Here is a 21,094-nt window from a genome sequence, read left to right on the forward strand (position 1 = left end):
TGGTTTTTTTTATGCACCCTGTCAGCCCAAATATGGGAGAAAAAAATCTTTCAAATCGAATCTCAGAAGGGTATGTTTGGCTGATGAGAGCTAAGTAGCTTGAAATAGCTATTCCATTCTCCCTTAATTCTTTGTTAGCAATCCAAATTAAAAAAAATACATACATACATACATACATACATACATACATACATACATACATACATACATACATAATATTTTGGGTAAGTTCATTGTAAGAACTTTAAACCATTTAAAGGAATAAAATAAAACAAATCACTCTCACTATAACTCCAGTATTAAGGGGGAAAAATCAGAAGAATTAATTTCAAATGCTATTTGAAAAGTTTGAATAGTCTGGGAAATTAAAGTCTTCAACTTGCAACTCCAAAGGCTATAATACAGTCATAGCATCCTCCAGGGGAATTATTTAAATCAGGCAAAAACCGATTAGCATGAATCTACCTATTTGTGCTATCGTTTTTTTCATAGCAACCCTTAATAAGGAGTGGTGAGGATGGCAGAAAAGATTATTGGAAGTTCACTCCCTTCAATCCAGGACATAGCATATAAGCAATGCTTGAGCAGGTCCACAGGATTGTCTGGGACACTACACATCCTCTTCACAACCTGTTTTCCTTGTTACCTTCTGGGAGGAGGCTTCGTGGTATCCGAAGCAGAACATCCAGATTCAGTCACAGTTTTGTTCCATAGAGTATCAACCTTATGAACTCTCATTTCCTCTTTCCACTATGTATTCAAGATGGACAGTGATTAATATTTATATGTATTTATATATAAAGGTATAGGTATATACATATGTATGTATATAGCATGTTTATATGTGTGCTATGTATGTGTACACTTCTGAGAGAAGGCAACAGAATTCCATTTTTTAATGTGTGCCAGTGTGCTCACAGTAAAAAATGACAATAAAATGAATCTCATCTCATCTCATCTTACCTCACCTTTAGTGCTGCCTCCCTGCTACCTGCTCTCTACCACATCCCATCTTCCCAGGGTTTTTTCACTGCTGCTGCTGATTTTCTTGCTATTTGGGGTGGAGACTTTAAGAATTTTCAATGTCTTATGCATTTTCAAGTTTTACAACACCACCAAACCAAGAAGGTCTACATTTTTAGTTGTATGCACTTTGGTTCTGGGGACAACTGATGACTTAAATGTGGCCCCCAAGTCATGCTGTTTGTGTCCCTGCCATAGGGACAAAGAACTTTAGTAGAACAAGTAAGATTAGGATGAGTGACAGAATGAATGAATCAATTAATTTTATTTCATTATTTTATTTTTATCCTCTACTAACCTTGGAAGGATTCCCAAAGAAAAGGGATTTGTTTTGCCCACAGTTTCCTGACTGCTGGATGGATGTTGGTATGAAGGATGTGTAAAAGTTGAAGCGCCCAACCTCCTCTTTGATTAGGATTTGAGGCCAAAACCTATTGGTAAGAAATGGAACAAAGAGTTAGCATCCCAAGTCATCTTTAAATATAAAACATAACCATATGGGTTATGAAGACTGAAATCTTAAATCAGGGCTGGGACTAAGGACCTATTAAGGCTAAGCAGAGATTTGTACATAATCTCCAAATATCTGAATATTTTCCATGATAGTAGAGCTTTATACTGTCCAAAGAACTTGGTAACGATATAAATATTACAGGTAGCAGAATTAAGTATTGGGAGATTAGCAATCAGATCTGAATCTCCTGTCCCCAATAGAAGTCAATAGGTCTGCAGCAAACCATAATGTCCCCTAAAATGATGACATATAGTGATGATGTCATCAAACAAAGGTCTTCAATGCTTTCTTGTGTCTGATCCAATCCAATCAGAATAGAGCTGGAAGAGACCTTGGAGGTCTTCTAGTCCAACCCCCTGCTCCAGCAGGAGACCCTATACAATTTGAGATGTTTGATGATATAATCTGAAAACAATAAGATGTCACTTTAGAACATAGTTTTGGAACTTTAAGATGGGTGGATCTCAACTGCCAGAATTTTGCAACAAGCATGCTGGGGAATTCTGGAAGTTGAAGTCCACACATCTTAAAATTGACAAATATAAATACCCTAGAAAATTGTCTTTCTGAATTATTTGATTGGCAGAGGGCAGGACTTCCCAGAATATGACAAATGTAAAAGTAAATTTAAAAAAAATCATGTTTCAATTATTTCCACACTATTGATTTATTCTAGTGATTGTGTCAAAATAATATTAATCAAGATAAGGTCTGTATCACTTCAAAATGACTGGGTGATTCATTGAAAACAAAAGTCAACAGTCTTTGTAAAAGGAAGCAGTTGATTTCAGTTTGCTATAGATCCCTTTACTTTTGAAATGAATATCCAGTTTCCAAAATTTGTGGCTGGTCTGGCACAAGAAATAATATGCATAACAAACTCCTTTTGAAGTTACAATATTAAGCGGTACATTGTTTATCTAATCTAATATGTTGAGCATGTTACAAATATTTAATCTTAACTTTGAAAAGGAAAATATATTATTTTAAGCAATGCTCACCAGAAGCCTTGCTACTAATTCTTGGGCACTTGGAAGATTTACTACAAAGAGAACAGCAATAAATATATGTTATAGTAGATTTGAAAGAATGCAGTAATATTTTGCTATTCATTTAAAATAATTCCCAAATTTGCTCTCCAGGATAACTTTCAAGAAGTTGAATTTCCTTCTAATTGCTTCAAAATCTGAAGTGATAGAGAAACTTGTACCTATATATGGATAAATATAGGAAGTGATCACTATACACAGACTTTGATTGTAGATCAGTTTCTCAGACTGGACAATTTTAAACTCAGAATTCTGAGAGCTGAAGCCCACAAATCTTAAAGTCAATTTAAAAAAAAACAACTAGTCAAAATGGTTTTCTTATCAAACCACTAATTGATGCTCCTGAGAAAGATTATTCTTCATGAGCCACTAGATTCACTGGCATGCTTTGTATCTGATCATTGCTGTAAGGAATTGCAAAGTACAGATAGTCCTTGACTAAGGCTGGATCCCCCTTCCCCCCAAAAGGTACTTATGAGCCAGTTCTGAAGTTCTGATGCCCGGTCTATCGCCCATGATCATGTGACTGCATTTCAGGCACTTGGCAACCAGCCTGAAATTACTGCCATTTGCACTGTCCCACACTCATGTGACTGTGATTTACAATGTTCTGCCCAAAACTGGCATTTACTTCTGTTTTTGGCAAAAATGCCCCATAGCAAACAATGGCTTTGCTTAATGATCACAGCATACCCTTAATGACCACTGCAAAAAAGTCTGTAAAATTGTGTTGCTCACATGGGTAAACCACTTTATGACCATGAGGACTTACCACCCTAATGGCATTACAGTTGTAAGGGAAGGACTACCTGTAATGAAGTTTTAAAAAGCCTTATATTCCATCTGCTCTTCAGGGCCAGTTTGGTGTTTGTTTGTTTTTGCCTCTTATTCAGCAAAAAAATTTTTTTGCCCGTTTCCTCTGCAAAGTCTCAAAAGTTTCTGCAGAATTCCTTTCCTATTTCCTTTCTGCCCGAATCAGTCCTATTCATGATACTGTTCTGTTTACCTTTCTTGCTTGCCAAGAAGTTTTTGTTCACCTTTGCTGTAGTACCTCCACCATTCTGAACAATAATTTTTTCTCCTCCGTTATGAGTCTAGATCAGGGTTTTGCAATCAGGACTTGCTGTTCCAATCCTCCTACTTTTTGGTTTGACATGCAGTGAACTGCACTTGATGTGTATCCAAATCTTATAAACTACTGTTTCTCAATCTTGGCAACGTTACAATGTGCCGACTTCAACTCCCAGAATTCCCCAGCCAGAAACGCTGGTATATACTCTCTAAATTGCCTGAGTCAATCTCTGTTTTCTCGGTAGGACCCAATCATTCAATCATATACAGTGAGCAACTAAGCAGCTCTCAAGACACATCAATTGTGATCAAGACCCATTTTCAACATATAAAGCTCAGCAAATAGCTGGTCTGGTCATTCTTTCCCACTTAGAATTTTGCTGCCAAACATGACTCATTATTACTCTCTCTAGTCATATAGTCCTGATTTTTAAAATGGGAGTTTCCCCCAACTTAAGCTTTTCTAAGACTATTTCCTTTTTTGGATATAATATTTTAGCATATGGAATTCTGATCAGAGAAGATAAATGTCAATAGACTCCATTTGATTTTGACCGTGACTAAGTTATGGTAGATTTCACATGTTTGCTAGCATTAAAATTCAAGGTAGTGATAATATGTTGCCCAAAAGCCCAATTTGTACTGAGAAGGCAAGCCTAGCTTTACCCATTTATATGATTTATATGAAGGAGGTTTCTTTCAACAGGTTTCCCCAAATGAAATGCTTATCTGTGGGGGTAAAAAACCTTGCACCTATAAACATCATTCTGATAGAGCCATCTGGATATTTAGAATTGTAAGAATAGGAAGAAATAAAGCTCCTTCTCCATTATTTCTAAATCAACACATTGCATACAGGGAAGCCATGTAATAAATAAATATGCATGTCAGGAGGCAGAAGTGTCCAGTTAGCATTTTAAAATACAGTACATTGAACCAAATCCCTCTCTTACTTGGTTACAATGAAGGCAAAAGCGTATAATAAATTAATGAGAAATGGCTATATTGTGCTATCCATGCTTATAACTATTGTAAATATCCCCATGTTAGTATTTGCTCCTATGGGCAGGTCCAATTATATTTACTGAATAATTTTTCCTCTTTACCTGGTGGCTTCTTCTACACTTTGAGTGTCACATCCTTATGCCATTACATGAGACACTGCATTCGCCATTGTTTGAGCAGGTTTTCCCACCCTAACATCTACTGATGCAGCCTTCTAATGGGGAGGGTACAGATTTCACATTGCTCTCCACAGAAGCACCATCTTAGTTTAAGTCTAGAGCCATCCACCAACCTCCTTTACATGAGCCCAGGAAAAGAGTCGATTCGTCTGGCCGAAGGATGGCCAGCTCTTTCAAACATCTGCAGAGCGGGATCAGAGTGCGAGTATAAGGAGCTGGCACCACAAAGACTAAGAGTTTGGGCCACAGAGCCTGCAGAAAAAGGGAGACAGGAATCAGTATTTATTCTGTTCACATTCAATCAATCAGGACAGACCTGGAAGGGACCTTGGAGGTCTTCTAGTCCAACCCCCTGCTCAAGCAGGAGACCCTATACCATTTCAGATAAATGACTGTCCAGTCTCTTAAAAACTTCCAGTGATGAAGACCCATAACTTCTGACAGCAAGCTGTCAGATTAATTGTCCTCATAGTTAGAAAGTTTCTCTTTAATTCCAGGTTGCTTCTTTCCTTGATTAGTTTCCATCCATTGTTTCTTGTCCTGCCCTAAGTTTCTTTGGAAAATAGATTGATCTCCTCTTCTTTGTGGTAGCCCCTCAAGTACTGGAATACTGCTATAATGTCCCCCCTAGTCCTTCTTTTCTCTAGACAAGCCAAATGCAAATCCTGCAACAGTTCTTCGTATGTTATAGTCTTCAGGCCTTTAATAATAATAATAATAATAATAATAATAATAATAATAATAATAATAATAATAATAATAATAATAATAATAATAATAATAATANTCCACTGGTTAATTGTTCTCACTGTCAGGAAGTTTCTCCTTAGTTCTAGATTGCTTCTCTCCTTGATTAGTTTCCACCCGTTGCTTCTTGTCCTGCCTTCAGGCGCTTTGGAGAATAGCTTGACTCCCTCTTCTTTGTGGCAGCCCCTGAGATATTGGAACACTGCTATCATGTCCCCCCTCGTCCTTCTCTTCATTAATCATTCCATTTTCTTCTACCAGACTTCTAGGATTAATGTGCAGGATTAAAGTGAATTCTGGTAATCCTTAATTTACATGCAAGTGGGGCTGTGAGTGCCCGCATGCTCACACGACCCGGTTGCAAATAGGCCACAGCCCAATAGTGGGACATGGCCCACAGGTTGGGGACCCCTGTCTTAGCTATTGTTTGCAATGGGCCTCTCCATCTCAAAAAATAATTACGAGCTGGTTCTGAAGTTCTGATGGCTGGGACCCCTTCTCACAGTCATATGACTCCATTTCAGACACTCGGCAATCAACCTGCATTTATGTCCATTTGAACCATCTTGCAATTACGTGACTGCAATTTGCTAAGTTTTTGCCAAAACCCAGCATTTAATTCTGGTTTTCGGCAAAAACACTCCAGAGCAAACAGTGAGTCAGCAAAATGACTGCCATATTTGTTTAACCACAGTGTTTGCTTAACGACCACCACAAAAAAGGTTACAAAAGCTGGTCAGTCATAAGGCTGATCCATTTTACAACTACCCTGATTTACAACTATAATGGGCAGGCTCCATTATGGTCATAAGTCAAGGATTACCAGTATTTGAAAGCAAATATTTCTTCCGCAAAAGTGGGAAGAATGAGCAACACTTTGCTAAATGCTACTTTGCCCATTTTTCCTTTGATGGATGCAGGTTGAGGAAGGAAATGTTGCCTTCTTTTTGATCTGATTTTCTTAACATCACCAGACAGCAAAAACTAACCTGACTTTCAAATAATTCTGACTTCATTCCGCTGTTATGCATGTTTAATATTAACAGATATAAAATTAATCATGAGGTTGGACTGACCAACATCTGGCACAATTATTTATTTATCATGCAACAATAGTAAGAGCTCTACTTAACAGTGAAACCTCACAAAATTTAAGGCAGCTATTTAAGAAGAATCGAAAGCTATGGTACTACTGTGTAAAAACAAAATCCCTTTTAGAGATTCAGCATTCATCTCTTAAACATATCATGCAAGAAGAAAAGCCTTTCCATAAGATCTTACTTATGAGCAGTGATTCATAAGGAAGCAAATAAATCTGTCAGGCCCATAACTGAATAGGTAACTGCAAGCATCTTTTATTGCTGCCAGAATAAGTGTATATTTTATTCTATTCAATTCACTTATGCTATTAAAAACTTTACTAATTTAATAACATCTCATGTAGTATTTTTCTTTTGTTAACATAATATTTTAATTGTGCAGTGCTTTGACTGGAAAGCAAAAGTCTGAGAAAGATGCAGACACATCCCAAACAGAATGGAGGAAATTGTTGCTTTTTCTACATTTTTCAGGTAATTTGATTAAGGGAACATGACGCATGAACTAAATGAAACATTTGTTCTTTAAAAAGGTCTACATAAAGGGTACTTACTTTACTCATGCCTTCTGCAGAAGCGTTCACATGTTCCAAGACATCAATGCACATATCTTGAATATGCTCCTCTTTCAACTTTTCCTTTTGAATAGCAACGGGATCTTTCCCCTGTGATAGCAACATGCATGAGAGAATAATTTGACAAAGAAGATGCACTATAAGGTTATATTCAAGTAAGAAAGACAACCTGAATATTCATTTCAATTGCTATGAAGAAATATGTAAATAGATCTGACCTAGGATATATTGCACTGAAGGTGCTGGTTTATTATAATGGTATGTGGGAGTGATCTGGGAAGACAGGAGGAAGAGTCCAGACAGCAGTTTAATAAATGTAATTTGAGTGAAGGAGGAAGGGTAGGGAACATCTCACAGAAGGGACCCTCCCTAGTTTTGGGGCGAGTAGTAGTGAGGGATGGTAGGGGTTCTTTCAGACTTGCAAGTAACCTTACAATAAAGAGAGAGCTAGCACTCCTGGTTGGGCTTCTGGTTTGGACTACCTGGCAAGGCTAGCAATTTTAGATTTTAGACCCTTCCACAGCCAACTCGCTGCAGGACAACTCACCATGGCTATCTTGTCACAGGCCAACTCGCCGCGGGACAAGAGTTACACTAATATCAAAGAAATGGCGGAATAGAATCATTAAAGAAAGGATGCAAAAGGATGTGGGCGGAAAGAAATGTGAATAACAAATTTTAAAATAACCTTTATTTATTTTAAATAATTAAATAGAATTGTTAAATTGTCCCACAGCGAGTGTTCCATGGCGACTTGACTGTGGCGAGTTGTCCCACAGCAAGTAGGCCACGGTGAGTTGGCTGCAGCGAGTTGGCTGTGGCAAGTTGTCCCATTCCTGAATGAGATGGTGGATTCCAAGGACAGCAGAAATGATTCCCATTGTTACTAGGAAGTGCCCTCTGAATGAGCAGGCAGCCAAGGAAGCAGCCAACCCTGACCATAACCTCCAGCATGTACTGTGCATATCACTATGTCCCTTGCTTAAATGGTGCTCATTGTACTGCAAATGGTGCACCATTGTACTGCAATGGTTCTTTACGTGGGCAAAGAAACAATGACAGGATTGCAGTTGGTAAGAGTGCAGGTGACCGTATTGCATTCAGATGCAGTTACCGGGCTAGTCAGCTTTTACACTTGGAATTGAGAACGCGGGAGATGCCACCTTGTCCTTCTCTTGAGGAAGCAAATGGCGTGGGTCATTTTGGCTTCAATGCTGCATTCAGCTCACAAAAATTGGAATGGTTGATTTTCTACAATGAGCAGTAAAGGGATCCCAAGGAAAAAGCCAAAAGTCCTGCTTCCTCCAAGGATTTCAAACTATGTGTTAGAGTACAGGTAGTCCCCAACTTATAACCACAATTGAGCCCAAAACTTCTGTTGTAAGTGAGTTTTCCTCCATTTTACAACTTTTCTTGCCACAAATGTTACGTGAACCACTGCAGTTGGTACATTAGTAACATGGTTGTTAAGTGAATCTGGCTTCCCCATTGACTTTGTTTGTCAGAAGGTCGCAAAAGGGGATCACAAGATTCCCCATATACTGCAACCATCATAAATATGAGTCAGTTGCCAATCATCTGAATTTTGATCACGTGCCCGTGGGGATGCTGCAATGGTCATAAGTGTGAAAAACGGTCATAAGTTACTTTTTTCACTGACATTGTAACTTTGAACGGTCACTAAATGTTGTAAGTTGAGGACTATCTGTAAAAGAAGCTGATACTGTTACATAACCCAAAGGGCTCAAAGTGGAATACTGTAGTAGACGTGTTTGATTCAACTTCTTAAAAGTAGTAAAAATGGATAAACCTGAAATGTTTGAAATAGGTGAGCCAATATCCCAGAAATAGACTGCTGTGCCTGTTGTGAAAATTTCTTAGGTATCTTAAGAGTTTTTCAGCTGGAAAGCTATTTATTCTTTGCTTTTACTGTCATGTGTGGGCTGATGCTTGTTCTAGCTGGGCTGGGCCATTCCTGTCAACCAAGGAGGATTCAAGTCTACATTTGCAGCTCCCTAAATAGTCCCATAGATGGTTTAGCATAGACCTGAAGAAAGTCAACAGCTTCCACCCTCATATTTTGTAGTTGCCAGATTAAAAATATTTTAGCTATCTAGTGCTCAACTCACTGACAGGCTGACTGACATGGTAAACTGCTTGAAGATGTAGTCAACCATATCCCACACAGCACAGCCCTCAACACTTTGAGAGCGAAGAAGTTCTTTAATAAAGCACAGAGTAGCTTTCCTCACCTGTCAAAGAATGACAGAAGATGACGATGTAGATGAGGATGGTAATTATTACCTTTGAATGCTGCAGAATCTTTATAGGACCCCATAAATAGCTTTCGTAAACTTTTGCCAAATGGTGAGTCTATAGCCATGCTAGTGAGGACAATGCAAATCAGAAGAGTTAGGGCTGAATACTTCTGCAAAGCAATTCCCTCCTCTAGAGAAATAATAGGACACCAGCTCAGAGGACTGCAAGAACAACCCTTTGGGAGCAAGGGGACACACCTTTTTTGATGTTCCAACTTTAGAGAAGGAGGCAGAACTTGGACAAAAGAACTGGATAAGACCTGACCATTTTAATTTAATTTTAAATTTCACTTAATTAGAATTAAATACAATTAATTTGATCAGCCAGTCACATATTTAATTAATCATTTGTTCTTCTATCAGATTAGTTGCTCTGTGAGTGCGGCTGGCAGTCTTTAAATTTGATATAGAAATAAATAAATAAACAAACTCTAATTTGGCAACAAAAATTAGAATTGCAGCCAAGAGCTTGAAGAATTCAAGAAATTCTGAGGCCATAGCGGGTGCTTGGATAGGTAGGAGAAATTTGACACATGGACACAGTCACAGACACAGACACAGATACAGACACAGAATATATATATAAATATAAAACCTTAATACAAAATTACAAAATACAAAATTAAACAATGACAAAAATCTAAATGCACTACAAAAATCCCATGCACAATTAAACAAGACTATGTGTAAACTTAATGAAGTATTCCTAATGAATCCATTCATCCCCAGTTTTTATCAATACAGGCAGTGCTTCTTTAACAATCACAACTGAGACTAGTAACTCAGTCGTTAAGCAAAGCGTTGAGCAAGTGCAATAGCATGAATTTATAATCGTATTGTGGCTTTCTTTATTTTGCAGACCTGCAAAAGTCATAAAATGAGAGGACTGTCTATGGAGATTCTCAGTCATCCAGGTCATGGCTGTCCCAAAGGTGCTTTTTCAGGAGGCAACTGGACTTTCTTGTTTTTCTTTGAAGACGTTTCGCTTCTCATCCAAGAAGCTTCTTCAGCTCTGACTGGATGGTGGGGAATGGAAGGATTTATATTCCTTGCAGACAGCTGGTCATTTCCATTCTTTTAGAGAGTTGTTGAGGCTATTTGAGGTTTACCTGTGTCTCCAGGGTCACCTGAGTAGTGCAAATGGGTGTGGAGCCTTCTTGGTTGCAGCCTCCTGAAAAAGCGCCTTTAAGACAACCATAACCTGCTTGACTGAGACTGTCTCCATAGACATTTAGCTATGCACTTTGGAATGAATAACCTTTGAATGGTGCGGGAGTATGAACGGATTTCCAGAAAACGTTGCAGACTACAGGAACCATTTGCGTTTCAGTTTGAGATGCAGACAACACAGACTCATCCCCAACAGTCTGCACATGTCTTCAACAGTGAAGGGACCCAGGGCAGAAAACATCCTGCAGCCAAGAAGTCTCCACATACATTTGCACCACTCAGGTGACCCTGAGGACATAGGTAAACCTCAAATGGCCTCAACCACCCTCTAAAAGAATGCAAATGACTGTTTGCAAGGAATATAAATCCTTCCATTCCTCACCATCCAGTCAGAGCTGAAGAAGCTTCTTGAATGAGAAGTGAAACGTCTTCAAAGAAAAACAAGAAAGTCCAGTTGCCTCCTGAAAAAGCACCTTTGGGACAATGAGAGGACTGGTTGCAAAATTACTTTCTTACCACTCTCTAAAATGCACATGGTTGTTAAATGAGGCAATCGCTAAACAAGGACTACCTGTAAAGTTAAATGGTGGGTAATTTAAGATATCACCAAGGAGGTGCTACTTCACAAAGTACATAGTAAATTCTGGAATTTTCTTCCAGAAAGAATACCATCTTAAGAAAGTTTTCTGAATTACCCTGCCATGAACTGGTGCAATTTTCTATAGGCTTTTGATCTGAACTTGTATGGTTTTTTCATAGGTTTCTACCATTTTACCATTTCACTATTTTACCATTTCACTATGGTCATCCAGAAGGCATTTCACGGCTTCTACAACTGGACGCTTTCTGTTTCTTGCTTCATATACTGAAAATAACCAAAGATTCACCATGAATTGAAGTTGGATTTTACTAGGAACAATTTGAGTCCCATTAGTGTAAATCACAGTGGCAACAAAAGGCTCTAAACACACAACAGACAAACATGTAATTGTTTGGAAACAAAGAAAGTTTGAAGGATAATCATGAATTAATATGTGTAAGTTTAGTTTGGTTACTTCCTGGTTAAAATTTAATGCGCAGAGACATTTTGTTCCATAATATCTGAATTACTGATTGCATTCCTTGGTGGATCTTGGTATGGTGAAGGTTTAATAACAAAATAACTAAATCCTCACATTCATCCATCCTTTTTCTAAAGCAGAATGGGGAGCTGGCCTTTAAGATGTAAGTGAACTATGGTTCACAGCATCCCTCCTCATTGTTCACATTGGCAGGAGCTCCTGGGAACAATATAGCAATAATTTCAGGGCTAGGGATTGTTTGTGCATAAAGTAAAGGGTGTTGCATAAATGTGATGCATTCTCTTTTTGATATTATTTGGAGAATAGTACTTGCTACTTACTCTCATCATGGCTCACAATCATTTTTAAATTATTTAAGAATCCAACACGAATATCTTCTGCAGCATCTTTCATCTGAGTCTGCAAGAAGTCTTGTGCATCAACAGGACAGCAGGAGACTGAAAAATGAGAGATAGAGATAAAGATGAGAAAGAGAAAGAAATTTTTTTGCTGTTCTTGAATTCGTAGATGATAGATAGATGATAGATAGATAGATAGATAGATAGATAGATAGATAGATAGATAGATAGATGCATATTGTCATGGTTCAAATAGATGAAACCAATTAAAAGGACTTCAAGGCAAGGTTTTCTTCCCTTAAGAACATTTTATTCAGGAAGCAAAGTATTGGCACTTACATAGTTGAACTCAAGACTGAGATTCCCTCCCCCCAGATACAAAGTAACAAGTTGCATTTCCCATCCTACAAAAGCTGTCATAAATCACATTCTCCAATTAGCGCAAAACATGGGCTTTTCTCTCCAGCTCCTCAGTCTGCCAAAACCTTATCAGACAATGTCCTTGAGTTCCTACACTTCTGCATTGTTATGGCTAGCTAAACCCTCAAGCATTTAACCCATCCCCCCCTTCTACATCTGAACTCTAGAAGAACAGAAAAGGCATGTTAAAAGCAAAAGTAAAATGGCTGCTGATTCTCAGTGGTCAGAGCGTTGACATCCATTGTCACAGCGTTGACACATATACATACACAGTTCTTCAAATCAGTCTTCTGAACATTTTGTAGTCAAATTTGCATTATCCATGCATCAGGAGAACAAAAAAAGTCTCTAAATTATTGGTGGTGGAGGGGAGGAGAGGGGAGGGGAAGAAAATAAACTTTTGAAGTAGCACAATGAAGACAGAACATGCTCTATACCCATGGAACCACTGTGGCTTTTGAAGAAAACTAACTGTCAGACCCTCAATGCATTTAATCCATTTCATTTCATTTAATTCATTTCACTTCCTTGTATATTCCATTTTTAGGTACTGCCATTCTGTTGGGAGGAGGGAGGTTTTCTCTGTGGGGATGGGGGAGTTTCTGCGGGCTTAGATATATATTTCCTTTGCTTTTTCTATCTTCTTTGAAGTGACCCTCTATGGGTGTAAAAGGTGGGAGGAATGTGCCTGCGGCCATCTGCCTTATCTCCGTTTGGATGAGATGGGACCACGGCGGCACTGAAACCTTGAGAACTGCATTTTAGCTCTCCAGTTCACACTTCACACCTATGGATGATTGGACACTGGGGAGGGTTTGAAAGGGCAGTTTTAATGTGACATTTTGCAGGGGAGAAATTTAGATCTTGCCTTGCTCTACTGCTATCACTAATTCTCAATAAAAGTTCCTGTTGAAACAATGCCAATTTCAAGAGTTCTGCTTTCTTGAGAGCACTAGTTGAGGCAGATCCTTACACAAACAGATAATTGAATAGGAGAAATGGAGTGGAATATCCTGGAACTGGGCATGGCTGACAAAAACCTTGAACAAGAGCATTCTATGCCACAACATACATTAAATAACTTGATGGGTATGTCCTGCACATGAAATCTCTTTTGTTATTTTCTGTACATCTAAGTGAAGTGTGGCACTTTGATGAAAACCAAGAAAAAAATAATACTTGTAGAAACCATTTCCATGATTTTGATCCTTACCAAGATGACCAAAAGCATCCATAAGTATAGAGCGATGATCTTTGCAGATCTCCTGATGTTCATAAAAGGACTGTAAGAAAAAGGGAAAAAGAAGCCTTTATTTATTTAATTTGGTTTCCAAATATTGTACTAGCTTGGGCAATGTTCAGAATTCAATTTATATTCTGATTTATTGGGGTCCTGTAGATTTATGTAACTTTGATAGAGCTTGAGATCCGTCCCTCAGTTTCCTCACTCTTTTTTTTTTTTTTTTTTAGTAAAATTGAGAGAAGGCTTCACCCACTTGGGAAGAAGTTGTATTAAATGAACCGCTGATACTGATTTCAGGATAATCAACAGTTACTAGATGCCTTTTTCCTCAGCAAGTTCCAGAGTGATGGGAAAAATATTTATTTATTTAAATTAAATTTATTTATTTAATTTAAAATGTTTATATAGCCACTCATCTTATACCAAACTCTGGGCATCAAGAATTAAAGCAACATAAAAACCATATTACTTGGAATTATTTCTATCCTTGAATGTGATTTAGAATTCTCTATTGTGGTCTGAACTGAACTCTGAGCTGGTGGCAGAAAGAAAAAAGAAAAGAAATATTGCAAATTGGTATTCTCTGTGAAACATTTTTTCCATATAGCATATTATTATCTTTTCCATTGGAGGTGGCTACATAGGTAAAATGTTCTAATCAGGCTACATGTCTGGGTTCAACAGAGCACAAAGCGATGTACTACCCACCAGATCACACATAGCTGATTCCCCTTCAGAATCCTGCCTTTCCAAAGTAGTCATTTGGATATTGGGTTTCCAGTCCTGTCGTGAAAACATCTGGGGTTTCTTTTGTAGTGGAGTATCGAGTGGCAGAACCTAGAACAAAGCAAGGCATATCAATGGGGGAAACATTATTTTTATATATTTTCTATTGGATACCATGTATTCACTTTAGGGTCTTAGAATTTTCATCAAGTAGCTTCAATATTAAAATTGAAAAAAGAGGGCTTGGAGGTATCCAGTTGATGAAAAACTAGCTTGTCATTCAGAGGGCCAAGCTGAATGTTTCTGAAAGGCTCATGGAAAATTAATTCAAATCACACAGAAAGCACTTTGCATGGAATACCAGCTATTTGGTTTGGCTTTTTTGATGGTGACATCATAACTTGCTGCATGAAAGGTCAACCACATGGCTTGGATCTGTTGACAGGGCGTTACAATCAGTATCTCCTTATTCCCCCCCAAAAATGTTCATGTCACAGGACATTTTCTTACCTGCTTGAATACAAAGTCACAAAGAGCCTGGAATATCTTCTTTGGAATGGGGGGTTTACACTCTTCACAGACATCCAAAAAAAGGTTAAGCTTCTAAAAACAGGAAACCGTATCTATTAGGCAATGTACATTGGAGCAATCATGCATAACTTCACCATTAAAGTAAAATTAATAGCATCATCTGGTGCACCAGCTGTGTTCGTTCCTAGATCGGGGGGGGGGGCTTCAGAGAGTCACTCATGCCCTGGTCACCTCACAGCTGGAAGTGCTTACTTTGGCTATGTAGAATGAGTCAAGAACTCTGCTGTCCATAAGGACTTTGGGAATGTTCTGTATAATTTCATCTTGCTGCTCCGTACGACGAACCAGCACCCCTAGCATTGGCCACTGGGCTTTCACCGATGCCTCCATAACCTACAGAAAAGCAAACATCTTCAATCTTAAGAACGTCATGGCAAGAGCTGTTGCATAGAGATCTGGGAAAACACAGTCAGGCTGCCACTTGATACACGCTTCAAATTATAACAAAATACTTCTGAGGCTCTCTGTTATGATTTTTACAGTGTACACCAGGGGTAGTCAACCTTGGCTCTTTTATGACTCGTGGACTTCAACTCCCAGAATTCCTGAGCCAGCTGTGCTTTGGGGAGGAAGTTGAGTCTGCAAAAAAGGGACAGAAATGTCCCCAGTCCATCCTCTTCCTGGCATCTGTTCAGAACAACAGCAACACTATCTCCCTTTATTTTAAATTTATGATTGTGATATTGCCATGCACCCATTTGTGACTGACTATACGATAGTCTTGATCAGTGGTTCTCAACCTGTGGGTCGGGACCCCATTTGGGGTCGATCGACCATTTCACGGGGGTCGCCAAGCAAGGCTGTCCGCCATTTTTTTTGTCCGCCATTTTTCCCCTTTTCCGGCGGGTGCCTTACCTCCCTTGGGCTGGGCCAGCTGGTGGTCGGCCTGCTCCGTCTCTGCCGCTTGCCAGCTATGCCTCGGCCGGCGCAGGGGGCGGAACCACACATGCGCGGTGCTCCCGGGCAGGGAAAGTCCTCGACTTACGACCGGTTGGGTAGTCCTCGACTTACGACCGGTTTAGTCCTCGGCTTACGACCGGTTGGGGTCGCGGCATTAAAAAGGTTGAGAACCACTGGTCTTCATAGTCACAACCTGCTCTCTGATTGGTGAGGAACAGAGATTCAGACCCAAGGAAAAACAAGAGGGAAAATCAGCTGCTGACTGGAGTTACAAATACTAATAATAAACAGGCATGAAAAAAACAATAAAGAATATTGGAGTGGAGAAAATTTTTTCCACTTCCTTTTGATGGCTCTAACTTCATGTCTCTTTTGTGTAGCCATGAGTCCCTTTTGGTATAATCCAGTAAATTGACAATTTAAGGATGTGTTTAAAAGTTACGCTAAATAATTGCCTATGTAAAAATGTGCTTTTCTGGTTCTCTTTTTTCCTCTGCTTGCTTTTGTGGTTTTTGCTTTTTCCTATCCCTATTTTTCTCTTCCCATCACTTTTTTATATTACAGTAATATAAATTAAAAAGTGCAGCACTTAACTTGTGTCATCTCAAAGAGAGAGGTTAATTTTTCATTTAAATATCTTGCATAAAGTTTTCCCAGGACTGATAACAGACCAATTCGCATATAATTGACAGGGTTACCCACATTTTTTTTTTTTTAAAAAAAAAGAGAACTAAAGATAAATTGGGCAGATCCTTACTTTTGTTTCCTCGTCGTTCATCCAATCACTAACCAGACACTGATAGATGGGAATAACAGGAGCACAGAGCTGGGCCTCAGTCTCTCTGGGGAATGAGCACATTTTCCAGTTTTTATAGTAAAAGTTTATGGCAGTGCAGAAAGTTTCCATAACTGTGAATGAAACAGAAAGAAGCAAAATGCCTGAGAGGTGATTTTCTTGGAGAAAAACTACTTTGTGTCGTACAGTAGTTCATTCACAATAGGATAACCAGGGAAAATTATTTATTCATTCATTCAAATTTGCAGGCTGACCCTCTCACCAATAAGGCAACAAAATGTACAATAGTAAATGTCACTGCTAAATTATTAACTATTTGCCTTCTCTTGCAGCAAGGTTCTTTTTCTCCAGTTTCTTTCATTTGATTTGCATCTTAATCTTTGGGCTTTTGTTGTTTTCATTTCCACGTACACAAATTAAAATCTGGGCAACCTGCTGGCATGAGGCAGGGGACATATTGCTAATATTGCTAATGGCTGTTCAATGCTGGTATTTATCTTACATAGATGCTCCCAGACCAGCATGAGATTGTGCAAACCAAGACAAAAAGGAATGGTTGATTAGGCTTGAATCAGTCTGAAAATTCACCCCATTGTATGTTTTTGTTTAAATGTATGTTAAGCTAATAGAGACTAGATTATCAAGCAGAAATTCACACATTTTAGATATGTGGTACAAGTTGATGAAAGACTAGAACAAATGGTTATGCTTGTCAAGGCTGGGGGCAGTAGAAGAACAGGAAGCCAATAGAATAGATGGATGAGATCAGGAATATAACTGGAATGTCTCTGAAAGAGTGGCAAATTGTCACTGGGGGACAAGTCAAAATGAAGGGCATTTTCCGTACCTTTACTAAGAGTTAGTTAAGAGTCTATAGACCTACCTAACTGTTAATTTGCCTCCTAACACAGAGGTCCCCAACCTTTTGAGCACCAGGGACCGGTTCCGTGGAGAGAGGTTTTTCTGTGGACCGGAGTGGGTGTGGTTTCATGTACTGCCTGCATCCTGGGGCTTTGCTTGTTTGCATGGAGCGGTTTCTGGCATGCCACGGCCCGGTGCCAGTCCACGGACCGGGGGTTGGGGACCCCTGTCCTAACAGACTCTCTTCTAGATTATTTTCCTTAAATTCTGCAAATTCTACTTCTGCTACTCAAAAGTCTGAAATAGTTCCTGGAGGGAAAGTCAGGTTAATTATTTTTAATTAACCATTAGCTATTAGAGTAAATAGACTAAAATGGAGAATTAACACTAACGATAGACCCCAAATCTGAAAGGATGCACCTTAACATTTAAGGAAGAAATGGCCATATAGGCTAAATGAAAAAGGGAAATATGCTCTCACTTACCGTAACACACTGCTTCCTTCATATGGCTTATCATGGGCATCCTTAGAATCATTCTTATATACACAAAAGTTAAAGACAAAAATGGGACACACTTAAGTGCTGCAAGAATGAAAAAAAATACATATAGTGTGTTAGATGAGCGAAGCAACCATGGGAAATCCCAAAGGTGCTTTTTTCACGAGGCAACTGGACTTCCTTGTTTTTATTTGAAGACATTTTATTTCTCATCCAAGAAGCTTCTTCATCTCTGGGTTCACCTTTGGGACAACCATGACCTGGATGACCAAGAATCTCCATAGATAACCATGGGAAATATGAGGCAGGCCTCTCCTTATTCCAGTTAACTTCTTCCAGCTAGTTGCCCATTCAAAGGCATTTGCTAATTGATTCAGCCAACTATCAGGCTATATAAATACAATATGTGTTAAACTGCTATATCATTCCATGACCTTTTCTTTTTATACTGACAGGTGACAGTGAGGGTGAGGAGGAGGAGCAATCTTGCCAGTTTGAAATAGAAGAATGGAGCTGGAGTCTTGATGTCACGTTGCCTAGAGTCCCCTCAAACCTGATGATGTTCTTGGTCATTACTCAAATGTTGCTACCTGACATCCCATAAAAATTAACTAATTACTTGAAAATATCAGGAATCAATGCTTTTAAAATAATGATCATAAGAGCCAGAAAAAAAGAAAAAAAGGCTAGAGAAAGTAATAAAAAGGCTACAGAGAAATTAGAAAAGTCATCCAGAAATTAAACAGGGTCTAGATTGACAAAGACTGCTGCAAGAATTTCCCTTTTGATTTAGTACATTGCATAGTTGGCTTCAATGTTTGACCTATACCAGTGATGGCGAACCTTTTAGAGACCGAGTGCCCAAACTGCAACCCAAAACCCACTTATGCATTGTCGGGCACCAGGTGGGTGTGGCCCATTGGGTGGGTGTGGCCCATTGGGTTGGCGTGGCTGCGGTAGTAACAGCAGACTGGGTGGGACTAAAAAGTTCAATCAATCAATTCCAACTTTGCAAGATCTTTTTTTTCCCCGCGAGAAGTTGAAATTGACTGATTGATTGAACCTTTTTTTTTGTACATGGCGGCAGAGGCCTAAAGTGCAAAAGATTTTATAAAACCCAGCTGAAGGCCTAGGACTGGGGCGACGGCGCGTGTGCCCACAGAGAGGGCTCTGAGTGCCGCCTCTGGCACCCTTGCCACAGGTTCGCCACCACTGACCTATACATATAGATACTTTTTAGTCAAAATAATTTTAATTTTAACTCTGTTATTGCATAAATGTTGAGCAACCAATTGGTCTATATCACTCTGAATTTGACTAAGTCTCTTATGGGGGAGGGAGGTTTAAGTGAAATTTCAATGTTTCTACTGAAATGTGGCTCATTCATAAGCTGTACCTCATAGGATTTGGTTCAGATCATTCCTTGGGACCAGTTTGCACAGCCAGCCCTAGAGAGAAAGGCTCAGTTCCTGCTTGAAACAAAACACCCAACAGTGAAGGAAGAACTGCTAGAGGATGCTATACCATAGTGAGATGCCAGGTTTCCCAGAGTGGTCAATACCATGTGGTGCGGGAGCATCCCAGTCTTCATATTCCTTTGAAGTTCGTACATGACGTCATTGAAATGAGAGTTGGCCAGAGCTAGAAGGATCATGCTGGCTTGGACACTGATTTTCAGAGGCACTTCCTACAAAGGTTGGGAAAAAATAGGAATTATTGTCAGCCAATAATTTCAAGACCGTTAAAATGAGGTTAGCTCTCAATTAATAAGGAGGGGATATTTTAACATGAACTGGATAGAACAGTGCTTGGAGGTTTTTAAGAAGAGATTGGACAGCCATTTGTCTGAAATGGTATAAGGTCTGCTTGAGCAGGGGGTTGGACTAGAAGACCTCCAAGTCCCTTCCAACTTTTTTATTCTGTTATAGGTAGTCCCTGACTTACGACAGTTCATTTAGTAACCGTTTAAAGTTACAACAGCATGGAAAAAAGTGACTTATGACTTTTTTTCACATTTATGTCTGTTGCAACATCCCCATGGTCACATGATCCAAATTCAGAGGCTTGGCAACTGATCATATTTATGACGGTTGCAGAGTCCCAGGGTCATGTGATTACCTTTTGCGACCTTCTGACAAGCAAAGTCAAAGGGGAAGCAAGTTTCACTTAACAACTGTGTTACTGACTCAACAACTGCAGTGATTCACTTAATAACTGCAGCAAGAAAAAAAATCACTTAACAAATGTCTCAGCAACAGAATTTTTTTGGCTCAAGTGGTTGTAAGTCAAGGACTACTTGTATTCTATTAAATGAATGAAAAGCAGAAGCTAAACACAGAACTGCCATTTTCAATGGCAATCTCTTACCCTTTCTATAGTCTAAGAGGAAGCTTCTTGTGCTAAAAGAAGTTGTTGTTGTTGTTGTTGTTAATTGCGAAGTCGTGTCCGACCCATCGCGACCCCATGGACAACGTTCCCCCGGGCCTTCCTGTCCTCTACCATCTTCTGGAGTCCATTTAAGCTCACGCCTACTGCTTCAGTGACTCCATCCAGCCACCTCATTCTCTGCCCTCCCCTTCTTCTATTGCCCTCAATCTTTCCCAGCATTAGGCTCTTCTCCAGTGAGTCCTTCCTTCTCATTAGGTGGCCAAAGTATTTGAGTTTCAACTTCAGGATCTGGCCTTCCAAAGAGCAGTCGGGGTTGATCTCTTCTAGGACTGACCGGTTTAAACGCCTTGCAGTCCAAGGGACTCGCAGGACTTCTCCAGCACCATAGTTCAAAGGCCTCAATTCTTTGTCGCTCAGCCTTTCTTATGGTCCAACTTTCACATCCATACGTTGCAACTGGGAAACCATGGCCTTGACTATACACACTTTTTTTTTTTTTTT

The 21,094-nt window shown here is 39.3% G+C and overlaps 1 protein-coding gene across 1 annotated transcript in view; it reads right to left on the minus strand.

The window, feature by feature from the left end:
• Positions 1-15,478, minus strand: part of LOC114923015 (maestro heat-like repeat-containing protein family member 2B) — a gene marked incomplete at its 3' end in the record, with an annotated part of 31,959 nt that extends 16,481 nt beyond the window's left edge. Inside the window, exons 1-11 of the mRNA XM_029285369.1 lie at positions 15,341-15,478; positions 15,068-15,160; positions 14,540-14,668; positions 13,802-13,871; positions 12,151-12,267; positions 11,540-11,613; positions 9,390-9,512; positions 7,240-7,350; positions 4,955-5,093; positions 2,539-2,579; positions 1,322-1,454 (exon numbers count right to left, since the gene is read on the minus strand). Coding sequence (XP_029141202.1) covers positions 1,322-1,454; positions 2,539-2,579; positions 4,955-5,093; positions 7,240-7,350; positions 9,390-9,512; positions 11,540-11,613; positions 12,151-12,267; positions 13,802-13,871; positions 14,540-14,668; positions 15,068-15,160; positions 15,341-15,478 — 1,168 coding nt within the window. The remainder of the gene's footprint in view (positions 1-1,321; positions 1,455-2,538; positions 2,580-4,954; positions 5,094-7,239; positions 7,351-9,389; positions 9,513-11,539; positions 11,614-12,150; positions 12,268-13,801; positions 13,872-14,539; positions 14,669-15,067; positions 15,161-15,340) is intronic.
• Positions 15,479-21,094: the final 5,616 nt, after the last annotated feature.

Source organism: Protobothrops mucrosquamatus, unplaced genomic scaffold, assembly GCF_001527695.2.
Source record: "Protobothrops mucrosquamatus isolate PMUCROS unplaced genomic scaffold, P.Mucros_1.0 scaffold1570, whole genome shotgun sequence".
In the NCBI taxonomy this organism is placed as follows: domain Eukaryota; kingdom Metazoa; phylum Chordata; class Lepidosauria; order Squamata; family Viperidae; genus Protobothrops; species Protobothrops mucrosquamatus.